General features: G+C 51.0%; 1 protein-coding gene across 2 annotated transcripts in view; it reads left to right on the top strand.

Moving 5' to 3' along the window:
* Window positions 1-11,940, top strand: part of Tmprss13 (transmembrane serine protease 13) — a 29,127-nt gene that overhangs the window by 10,508 nt on the left and 6,679 nt on the right. For both annotated transcript variants that reach the window (XM_005347227.2, XM_005347228.2), the window contains 7 exons: window positions 741-845; window positions 3,330-3,452; window positions 4,330-4,459; window positions 6,583-6,675; window positions 7,563-7,606; window positions 8,644-8,806; window positions 9,605-9,777. In XM_005347227.2, coding sequence (XP_005347284.1) covers window positions 741-845; window positions 3,330-3,452; window positions 4,330-4,459; window positions 6,583-6,675; window positions 7,563-7,606; window positions 8,644-8,806; window positions 9,605-9,777 — 831 coding nt within the window. The remainder of the gene's footprint in view (window positions 1-740; window positions 846-3,329; window positions 3,453-4,329; window positions 4,460-6,582; window positions 6,676-7,562; window positions 7,607-8,643; window positions 8,807-9,604; window positions 9,778-11,940) is intronic.

Genomic DNA, 11,940 nt, shown 5'->3' on the forward strand with positions numbered 1-11,940 from the left:
TGGCAGGGGGGCGGGAGGCACAGAGATAATGGTTACCACAGTCAAAAGTTGTGGTTGTGATCTGTAACTTTAAGCCTAATTATCATTGTCTCATTGTGTGTGTGTGTGTGTCTGGGTGTGTGTGTGTGTGTGTGTGTGTGTGTGTGTGGCAGGGAGGCGGTGAGGGGGGATGGGGGCTCAGCAGTTCAGTTGCTGGAAGGTCAAAGAGCCCGGTGGGCCTCCAGCCTCGGCTCTTCCCCTCAGGTGACTGCTCTCTGCCTGACCTCGTTGCCTTACCCCCATTTACTCAAGCCTGGCTGCTATTTGACTGTGAAGAAACACTCAAGGTTTAGGGCCCATCCTCGCTTGTCCCTGTCCAGGGTAGGAGAGGCACTTTGGTGGGATGGATTCTGAAAAGAGACACTGCATTGGAACCTCTGACCAAATCGTCACTAGCTTAGCGACTTTGGGTAACTAATTGCATTTCAATGAGCGCCAGTTTCCCCATCTAAAGAAATGGACCTAATAAGACACAGCTCATGGGATACCGTGAAGATCAAATAGCAGGACACACGCACAGTGCCTCGCCAAGGGGAGGGGCTGCATAAGAGAGGTGGAGATGGGTAGATAGGGGTAGAGATACATTGCAAGGCGCAAGGGTCCTAGCAAGATCCACAGGGGCCAGTTTTGCTTTCTTCTCTGTCTTCCACCATGCTGAACTCCTCCCCAGCAGTTTTCCTTCCCTGCCACCCTGTTCTTAGGTCCCAGCTCGCCCAAGTTCTCCTGGCAGGAGACCCAGAGACAGCTGCCCCTCATCGGGTGTATCATCCTTCTCATCAGCCTGGTGATCTCACTCATCCTTCTCTGTGAGTTGAGCAGAGGGGACAGGGTGGGTTTGGGTCATCTCAGAATGAAATGGGGTCATGGAGCCATACCACAGGGACTGACTGAGGGACTCATATCCACATAAGGACCTTGGATTATGGGTCCTTTGAGACGACTGGGATAAGAGTGTGGAGTACCATGGGATTCTGGGCTAGGGCCCATCATTGCAGCTGAATTCTGATGATTCACTGGAGCAATTGCATGAACTCTATTGGGTTGTGTTTCAGTAACATTAAATGGAATCCAGTTCATCATTAATCATTCGATTCAGCCCATACTTCATAAGATTCCACTTTACCTGGACCAGGAGAACTATATAAGGGAAGTGTACAATTTTTGGCATAAAATCTCACTATGAAAACATATAGCTGTCTATGAAAACCAACATGCCATCAAAATAATGGAAAAGCCTCCGAAGGTCAAGGGGTCAAGGTGTGCTGTCTGGGATCCAGGCACTTCATGTTGTCCTTTGGGAAAAGATACTCAGAACATGCCCTAAGCTCCTTGATCAGCAATCCATTAGAAGCCAGCCCAAAAGGGGGAGCCTAGGAGGGAGCAAGGATGAGCGCATCTCATGCTATTCCATCCCAGGAAATGTCATCTACTCCTGAGGAACAGAGCTAAAAGTAAATCAGGCTAAGTGACCTCAATGCGACTGTCAGGAACAAGAGAGTGGCGCCGGGCAGGGTGCATGCAATTCCTAGTGAGGACCTGGAAAGTGTGAGAGCAGAGGTGCCTCTCTTGAACGTCAGAGGTGTGTGTGCGTATGGGGGGCAGGTGGTCGAGGTCTGCATTGGGTGGAGGGGAGGAATGCATCCACCCAACGAGGAGATGCACATTGGGAGCCTGGAGCCCATCTGTTTAGTTACATGAGCCCGGAAAGCTTTAACCATAGACTGAGGATTCTGTGGAAAAGACAGCATGAGATGGTACACAGAGAGATGGATGGGTGCATGGATACTTCCGGTGGCGCGGCTGTTAGGGGAAGAGGGTAGCGTGCTGTTAGAGCATAGCTTTGCGACCACACATTCCTGCTCCAGCATCCCGTCTGTGTTCCTCATGAGCCGTATGATGTCAGCAAGTTAGTTGCCATTTCGAGTCTGTTTCCCACCTGCTGACCCGGTGGTGTGGTCTTGTAATGGCTTCCAGGTCGCCTTGAGCTGGTACCTTGTATCTGCTCCTCTTGCTTTGCCAGTAGAGTGCATTGCTTCTGAGAACAATGGGAATGACCCATGGAGGGACATGAGGCACTCAAGGGCAAGCTCACTGAGTAGCCTTAACGCTCTAACCTGGTTCTACAGCGTTTCCCCAAGTCCCCATCGCTCCTTCATGGAGCCAGAGAGGTAGTATGATCTATAGTCAAGCCCAGCCTCCTGGTTCTTCTCCCATCATCACTCCATCCAAAACACTTCCCAGGGGTCCTAGGCTGTGCAGTTGCCCAAGCCCTGAGAGGGACGCCCAGCACTCCTTAGAGCTTCAGCATCTGGGGTGTGGGAGGCGGAGAGAAAGCCGCTGAGAGGAGAGCATACAGCCCTGAGGGAATAGGACGCTGTGGGTCTGCACTGGGAAGAGACTGCCTCAGCAGGGGGCCTTCTGAGTGACCACGACCATGGTGGAGCTGGGGAGACAACATGGGGTCAGAGCTGAGGAGATGCAGAGGCTGGGATTTGACATTAGATGACAGGCCTGGGGGGTGGGGCGCTGCATAGAGAGCTGTCTTGGGCAGTAGAGTGGTAGATCAGGCTTAGAGGCAGAGGAAGACTTGGAACTGGTTCCCAAGAAGGTGTGAGAAGCTTCCTTGCACATTTGGAAAGGAACCAAATGTTGCTTGTGGAATAAGAAAACACAGAAAGGCATAAAGAGAGGCAGGGAAGCAAGGGCCAAATACAAGAGACACAATGTTTAGGGGTGAGGGGGGAGGACGCAAACTCAGAAATTGCTATCTGGTAAGAAGACAGGCCAGGTAGCAGTGCTCTCTGTTCTCTCTCTCTCTCTCTCTCTCTCTCTCTCTCTCTCTCTCTCTCTTCCTCCCTCCCCCTTCTCTCTGTATGTTTGTGTATATGTAGCACAGAGAAGAGGAGTTGCCAGAGGGGTTCCAATAGGGAACTCTGGGATACTGAAGGAGAAAGTTCCTCTGACTACTTTCCTTTCTAACACATAGGGTAAGGAAGCTTCCAAAGTACAATCCGTGGCCATCTCTGGTTATTTCTCTTGGTCTCTTCCTTTCCTTCTCTGGGTAGCTGGCTGTTCAAATTTGTCTGGGGCTGCTCTGATTGTGGAAGCTTTCTAGAACACTCCTGAGCAGCCTTTCTCTCCATACAGATGGGGGACGAGAGCCCCAGAGTCCAAGAGGGATTGCAGGTCGGTGTCTGAGAATCCCCAGGGCCTTGGGCTGCTGAGCGTGCTGCCCCTCAGTTGCTGGTAATGACCAGCTGTCTGCTTTGTCAATTGTTCTGTTTTTCCAGTCTACTTCTGGCGAGGCCACACAGGGATCAAACACAAAGAACCGATAGAGAGTTGTTCCAACCACGCTGTTCGCTGTGATGGAGTAGCAGACTGCAAAATGAAAACTGACGAGCTGGGCTGTGGTAAGAAGGCTGAGCAGGGGGAAGCATGCGTGTGCATGCGTGCAAGTGTGTGTGTGTGTGTGCGTGTGTAGGCACCTGTTTATACACTCTGGGGACTGCACACAATATGAAATGTAGTAGCTTGGGCAAAGGCAATGGACAGAGAATTAGAAGATCTTGGTTTGAGTCACAGCAGAGAAAGATTTGAACTTGGTTTTGAACATTATATGGCATGAATGCATTACCTGCATCTTAGAGCTTCTGATGATAACTTGTAAAATGAACGGGCTGGATGACATTGGGGACAGTGACGTAAACTCTGTCAGACAGAGAAAAACGGGAAATCTGACTGGAGAACAGGCCGAAGGTGCTCTGAGCCCAATTTCTATGTTCAGACTTGTGACCCCTTTGGTTTCTTCAAGTCCTAGCCAAGCACAAAGACCTGTTGGGCTCTAGCCCTCTGTGGTTGTGCTTGCGTGGTCTCACACACCCTTGCTGAGGGTGTGGTTGTCCCTCCTTTCACTTCTCCATTTATTGATGCACACACCCTTGCCCATGACTGCACCTATCAGTGAGCAAGGCTGTCCCACGAGCACACACTCGGGTCATCAATGCTGTGCTCCTTGTCATATTCTCTTTTGAGCATGTCGTTGCCTTCTAAAGGTGAGATGCTTGTCTGTCTCCCAGCAACGGCCTCCTGAGTCCTGATGGATGAACCGCTGCCCAGCCACAGCCCTTGGCCTTAACTCTGTGCTTTTGAAGGCCTTGGGCCTCCAGACATCACTGCTTGGCCAGCCCAGCCTTCCCACACCTCTCCCAGAGCCTCCCACAACTTGTTCCCAAGAACCTGGTGTTTCCTGGGTGCTGAGACCCTGCTCTGCCCTTCTCTGTCCTGCAGTCAGGTTCGACTGGGACAGGTCTCTGCTGAAGGTCTACTCTGGGTCCTCTGGCGAGTGGCTCCCTGTCTGCAGCAGCAGCTGGAGTGACAGCGACTCTGACAGGACCTGCCAGCAGCTGGGTTTTAACAGGTAAGCGTGGAATGAGAGTCCAGCAAGAGCTGGACAGAGAGAACCTGCCTCAAAAACTAAAGGAAGAGGAAGAGAGGAGGGGGAGGAGGAGGAAAGGAGAGGGAGTAAGGAGGGGAGGGAAGTAGGGAGAAGGGAAGGGGCCCTGCAAGACCCTTGCTGATCCCACCAAGCCAGGACACCCCAGGACACTGCCTTTTCCCCACTGTGTGTTGGGGAAGCTGTGATTGCATTGTTCTCCCGAGGGCTCTTTTTGTGAAAACACCTCTGGGCCATCACCAACTGAGTGGTTCTGGGATGGCTCTGTGAGGAGGGTGGGTGTTTGTACAGATCTCATTCCTTACACTGGCACTAAGAGCTCGGACGTGCAAAACTTTCAGTGTGCTTTGAACTGCAGCAGTTGTGGCTTAGTTATGAGGCTCACTGAATGAGAAGCAGGATAGGACAGGTGCCGTTTGGCCAGTCCGGTGAGGCTTCGGCTTTAAACGTTTACACCAAGGAACCAATGTTGGGAGCCTTCCTACTTGAAGGCTCCTATCACCTGAAGGCCAGAAAGGCATCTCCAAGATTCACCATTGTGGTCTGAGTTGTGTGTGTGTGTGTGTTTGCACAAGTATGTATGTATGTATGTAGGCCAGAGGGTCAGCCTCGGGTGTTTCTCAGGAGTCAGTCACCTTATTTTTTGAGAGAGGGTCTCTTATCAGCCAGAAGCTTGTGAGGCGAGCTATTCTGGCTGGCCGTCGAGCCCTGGGGATTGGCCTGTCTGTACTTCACAGTGAACTTCACAGTATCTGCCTTTACTTAGTCCTTCACGCTTTTGTGACGAGCACTTTCCCAGCTGGGATCATCCTCAGTCCTTTCTCCGAGTTCTTCAGCTGAGTGGTTTAGGGTTGAATGGGTGAGTGTGAGGTTGTGAGCTCCCCTAGAAGAAACACCTAGAAAGATACGGTTGGAGCTAGGACTCGGAGCGTGTCCTCTGCCACTACCTCCGTCTCAGAGTCCTGGTGTGTAAAGGAGGGACTGACTATTCCGGGCTTAAGTCCTAGCTGTCTTTGTCCGTGTGTGATCTCGTACAAGCGGAAAGTCCTCAGCATTCTCTTTGATTGCCATCTATGCAACGAGCATCCACAGAGCTTCTAGGAGATTATGGGACTCGTAGGCATGAAAGAACAAAATCAGACCCTCTGGTGTGATGTGGGAAAGGGTTATCCCAGCAGTCCCACACCAAGGGTATGTGGGGAGCTCTGTTGGGACACAATGGAGAAGATTCTTAACTGTGCTTGGGTGGAGAAATGGCATATTCTCAGGCCCAGTTCACGAAAGGATATAGAATGTACGTAAGTTCCAGGCAGAGTAGAACATACTGCAATCACCGGGGTGCTTGTAAAAATGGACCGCACATCAGAATCTCTAGAATTAGGACTTAGAACTTTTTTTAGCAAATGCCCACAATAATTCAGAGGTAAACTGTTCTGAGAGTCACCATCATATATACCGGATCACTCTCTGGGTGACCGTGAATGAGCTGTCGGCTTGCTCAGCTTGACTTTTTAGACAACTTAGTACACCTGCCCAGGAATGGCACCAGTCTTAGTGAATTGGGCCCTCCCAGGTCATTAAGGAAGAAAATACCCTACAGAAATGCCTACAGGCCAGTCCTATGGAGGCATTTTCTCAATTAAGGTTTTTTTTCCTTCCTAGATGACCCTAGGTTGTGTCAAGTTGATGTAAAAACCAGCCAGTCCTGATATAAAGGGCTAGCTGGGTGTTCTCAAAGTCAAGAATGCACCAGACTGCTTGGAGCTGTTAAGACATAGGTGGCTGGGTGCCTCTCAGAGCTGTTTCAGTACGTTTGAGGTGGAGCCAAGAACGTGCCTTTCTAACCAGGAACTGGTGCTGTGGCCAGACCTACAGCATACTGGAGAGCTATTGGGCTAGCTGTAGGGCTGGCGCCGGGGAGCAGCGGAGCATGTGACAGAGCCAGGCTTTGAACGTTGTGCAGGCGTGGCCACCACACGGGCCATTCTGTCCTGCCTCTGTCTGCCAGGTCGTAGGGCTCTGATGCTGCTGGAGGGCTTAGGGTCAGCTGACTGCAGGTACTCATTCTCCCTCCCTCCTCTTTGTAGTGCTTACAGAACATCCGCGGTGGCCCACAGGGACGTCACCAGCAGCTTTCTACTGTCCAAATACAACTCCACCATCCAGGAGAGCCTGTACAGGTGCAGTGTAACAACCGACAGTGCAGAGGGCTGAGGTGGGGCCGTGCTTAGTGTCCGGGAGCCCCTCTCTCATGCTCTCCTGGAACCCAGACTCGCGGGCTTCATTGCAAAATGCTGTGGACACCTAGGGCTTCAAAGATCTTATCTGAGATCTGGGGCTGAGATCACCCCAAGGTCAGAGGCCCCTGCCTCCTAATCTCAGTTTACAGGATCTAAAAGATGACTAAGAAACAATGGGGCCACAGAGATCTAGTCCACAAGGCTCCACCTGGTGGTATTAGAATGGAAAGATGTATCACTGGGGACACAAGTGGCCTGGGCCCAGGAGGTCCATCGGCGAAGCTTCAGCCCCTCCTGTCATCTTTGAACACAGCAGTTCTTCTTCATCCCAGTCACCCCCCCTCCACCCCTAAAGATAGAAGTCTTCCCCCTAGGATTGCTTACCTAATGTGAGGATGAGAGAAGAAACAAGCCTCCAGTTGAGAGATGGTCCCTCGGTGCCTGCTTTGGGCTAGGCCCCCTGCGTGCTACATTGAGGAGCAGGAGGCTATAGAAGAGGAACATTAGGGTCTGTTTAGCTGTGGAAAGAGTTTGGGACCATGGAGGCTCACTGGGGCTCAAAGAGCGTGGAACTAGACTATATGTGTGGCTCACCAAGGGAAAGCTGGGAGGACAAGGGGATGATGATGGAGATAGTTTCCTTGCATTCATATTTCTGAAGAAAGCATTATAAGGAGAATCACTCACTGGGGGAGGGAGGGTCTGAGCCCCCACCTCCTTTGTTAAAGGTAGCTTCCTTGGAAATGGGACAGGATCTGAGCAGGCGCCAGTCTGGAAAAGGAAGCAGCTATTGATCCCTTTCTCACCTTTTGTGTCCCATGCTGCAGGTCTGAGTGTCCCTCCCAGCGGTATGTCTCCCTCCAGTGTTCCCGTAAGCTGTTTTTCTTCTTGGTGTGGCCTTTGAGGATGGGAGTGAGGGGGCTTTCTAGGGCAAAGGGATGGAACCTTTCTAGGGAAGATGGTTGCTCTCGGGATCCAGGCCAGTGAGTCTGCTTCAGGGCCAGAGAGTCTAAGAATTGCGGTGCCTGGGTAATATTTCCCTCCTGGTCCTTCTGACCTTGGGAAGTCCAGCCCTGACATCTCTGTCATTCCAAGGGAGTCATATGAGTCTCCTGGACTTTTGGTAAGAGCTGAGAACTGAGGGAGGACAGCGGGTGTGGGCTAGCTGGGAGTTTTGTGTCAACACTCATGCTTGTCCATGGAGGGTACGGCACCTCTGTCTGTACAGATATGGCTGTAGTTACTGACGTTGAGAGCCCTACAGGACATCTGCCATTACTACCCAATGTTCCTCACCTAAGATCAGAACCCAGGCAGGTGACGAGTTCCACAAGATCTATGTTTTTGGTGAAACCAGGGTGCAGGCTGGCCCAGTACTGTGCTCAGACAGCATGCTGCTCTCTCTCCTCTGCAAGCCCCATGTCTGAGCACACCCATCAGGCTGCCCCTCCTTGTCCTGTGCAAGTCACCCCCTTTGCAAACCCAGATATGCGTCATAAGAAATTTATTCATTCTCCTCATCTGAGATGAGAGATTGCTCTACTAATTCTCACAGCTTCAGGGTTATAGTAGCATCTTTTGATTCTTGAGCCCTTGGTGACCCCTGGGACTCACCCTCGTAACCAAGCCAGATTCAGTACCAAAGCATTGGGTATGAAGTAAACATTTGGCAGGTTAATGAAGGAGCAAATGAATGGGAAGAAGATAGATGGTCCCAACTAGATGACCCCAGAAGGTTAAGGTCACTTTGTACTTGTGCTTGGACAGGGAATAGGTGTGCCACATTAGACTATGACCAAAGGGTGGCCTTCGGGACAGGACTGCCCAAGCCTATCCCTAGGTCCAAGAAGAGTAGCAGAGGTTCTAAAAGAAGCACGTGTCATGTTTTGTCCTCTCCATTACCCCCAGACTGTGGTCTGAGAGCTATGTCCGGGCGGATCGTGGGAGGGGCCTTGACCTCGGAGAGCAAGTGGCCTTGGCAAGTCAGCCTGCACTTTCGCACGACCCACATCTGTGGGGGCACACTCATCGATGCCCAGTGGGTGCTCACCGCTGCCCACTGCTTCTTTGCGTAAGTGCCTGGGGGTGAGGGGCTTGATTAGATGCTGCTGGGGACTTGGAGCCGCTAGGAAGGGCTTATGGACACTTCAGTACAAACCTAGTCCTCAGGGTCAGCTACTGCCCCGAAGATCAAATATGAGTGAGGGTTTGACTTGAACTAAGGATGAGAAATGAGGCCCCTAAGGCAGACCAGAAGAACTTCAGACCCTTTCCCAGAGAGCAGACGAAATGAAGCTCAGGCTTGTTGTTACCACCTCCTGCAACAACAGCTGAAGACCTAACAGCACAAGAGTGACGGCTGGGAATGCTGTCTCAGGACATGAGGGACAGGGACAGCTGGAGGGTGGCACAGCTGGCTTCTGAGGGTCCCTAGCAACCTTTGGGGACCCATAGCACAAATCTTGTGGAAACTGGCTCCCCACGTAAATAATCTTCATTACCTTGTCCTGTCTAAATCTCCGTGGCTGGTGACATCTGTCCCACTCCCCGGGTTCCATCCTTAGTGGCACACAGATGGGGTAGTGGGAATGCATGACACACAGAGGAGTCATTCATTCATTCATTCATTCATTCATTCATTTGGTTTCCCCCACTCTAACGCTCAGGGCAGCCAGTTCAGAACAATTTTGAGGAGAGTGAGAGGCCATTTTTAGGCTTCACAAGAGAGAGGACTCCTTCAGAGGTCATTTTATCCATCTTCCTGTCTCCAGCCTAGTGCTCCTGCTTTGACTGCCCGTGTGTAGCAGGTCTTGCCAGTGAACTGTGCCAGGTGTATAACTGCAGCCCTCATACTCTGTGGCTCTTGTAGGACCCAGGAGATGGTTCTGGAGGGTTGGAAGGTGTATGCAGGCACCAGTAACCTGCACCAGCTGCCTGAAGCTGCTTCTATCTCCCAGATCATCATCAATGGCAACTACACCGATAAGCAGGATGACTATGACATCGCCCTCATGAGGCTTTCCAAGCCTCTGACCCTGTCATGTGAGTGAATGGGTCCCCGATTCCCAGCACCTGGACTTGCAGCCCCTGTTCACCCAGCTTAAAGCTCCAGGGTGTCATCGTAGCAAAAGCCAAAGGAACTTAGAGATTACATGAAGTATTGTTTTACAAGTCAGAAAACTGGGGGTTTAGAGGAGATGAGTCAGTGCATACAGTGCTGACCACTCAAGAATGAGGACTTGAGTTCAGATCCTCAGAACCAGAGTAAAAAGCTGGGCATGGTGGCATGTGCCTGCAATGCCAGCACTGGGGAGCAGAGACAAGAGGATCCCAGGGGCTTGATGCCAGCCAAAGCTTCTAGTTCAATGAGATAACTTGTCTCAAAGCACAAGGTGTGGAAATGATGGAGGAAAGACATCTTGACATTAATCCTTGACTGCATACACTTGTATAGGCAACAGAATCTACACGTGTCTGCATGTGCGTGTGTGTGTGCATGCACGCACATATACATATGAACAACACATAGGGAAAGGAAGAAAGAAAATATGAATTGGGGAGACTTAGGCCCAAGATTTAGAAATATGTGTGCCCCAAATGGCACACCTCACATTATGAATTGGCCAAAGGGATAGGGCTTGTATACTGGCCTTAATAAATGTAAATGGATTGAATTGACACACTGCTAGTAACTATGCACATAGTAGCTGCCAGACAGTATGCATCAGCTACTCATCGCATGGCTGTGACAGGACACCTAGGAGGAACATTCTAAGGTCAGAAGGATTTATTTGGTTCATGGCTGGAAGGGATGCAGTCCATGGAGGAGAGGCACAGGAGAAAGCATGTCGCTTCAAGGCAGCAGGAGTGTGTATCTGCTTGTTCCAAGTGAGATCAGGAAGTGGGGATGGGACATGAATCTTTAGGTCCATCCCTGCAATCTACTTCCTCTGGCAAAGACCACCTTCTAAAGGTTCCATGATCTCCCAAAGCAGAGCCACCAGCCAGCATCCAGTGCTCAATCATGTAGGAAGCTTGTGTAGGAGCAATTTTACATCTCAGCCATAACACATTGGGAGATACTTGATATGTATGACTGTGTGAACTCTTCCCCACCAGCCCAGGAGAGCTGAGCCTCTGGGCTCCTTCTGACCTATGGGGAAGAAGAGGTTTAGAGAGAGATGTTAACCTAGGGTGTGAGTGACAGGCAGTAGTAGCTCCTGGATGCTATCCGGAAGGATCTGACTCCAAGTCAAGGTCCTCGCTACCTGACTCTGGTGGAGAACACGAGATTAGCCCAGGTTTGAGGGGCTCACTGCTCCAACTTGGGAGCAAAGCTACATGACAGAAAGGCTACAGATGTTCTCAGATCACTGGGGACACTGATGGTCAAAGGAGCCTTCTTTCATTCGGTCGCTCATGTGCTCACTCCTTCCTATATGTCTGCCACACCGACAATGGCAATTAGAACAGGTGCACTGAGACCACCAGAGAGGGCCCACGGTGTCACATGAGGGAATCAGAAGGAGATGAGAAGGCAGTCAGGCATGGCAGGCTGGAGACAGTGCAGAGGATAGCTAAGGTGACTTCTTAACGAACTGATGGGACTGGAGGGAAGACTCGGTGGCTAAGTGCAGATACTGCTTTACCAGGGGGGACCCAAGGCCCCAGCACCCTGTGTCCAGTGGCTCATAAACTCCAGCTCCAGGGGACCTGATGCTCTCTGCTGGCCTCCATAGACACCTGAACTCTTGTGTACATAGCCATACGTAGACACGCATACATACGTAACTAAAAATTAAAGTCTTTAAAAAGATTGGTGAAGGAGACAGGTTAAGGAAGCTTAGAAGAGAGTCTGAAGAATGGGATGTAAGAAAAGCCCAAGAAAATCTCATGAAAGTGAAGCAGGCACTCTCCTTGGGGAGCTCTGATTAGTCCAGGCATTCTGAAGCCTTGTGTCTATGAACTGGTGTTTCCTTGCACATCCATAGGAAACAGTGTCTGCCACCCATCAGAGCAGCTAGTTCATCAGAATGGGGTGAGGAGAAAGAGCACTGGGCAGAACTCTGATGTGCAGTCTTGTGTCTGAACTGCATCTCTATGGCCACACCCACCCAGGCTCATCTATGGAGCCTAGGGCTATGGCCACACCCACCCAGGCTCAGCTATGGAGCCTAGGGCTGTGGATCACACCCACCCAGGCTC

This window comes from Microtus ochrogaster, chromosome 5 (assembly GCF_000317375.1).
Source record: "Microtus ochrogaster isolate Prairie Vole_2 chromosome 5, MicOch1.0, whole genome shotgun sequence".
Classification (NCBI taxonomy): domain Eukaryota; kingdom Metazoa; phylum Chordata; class Mammalia; order Rodentia; family Cricetidae; genus Microtus; species Microtus ochrogaster.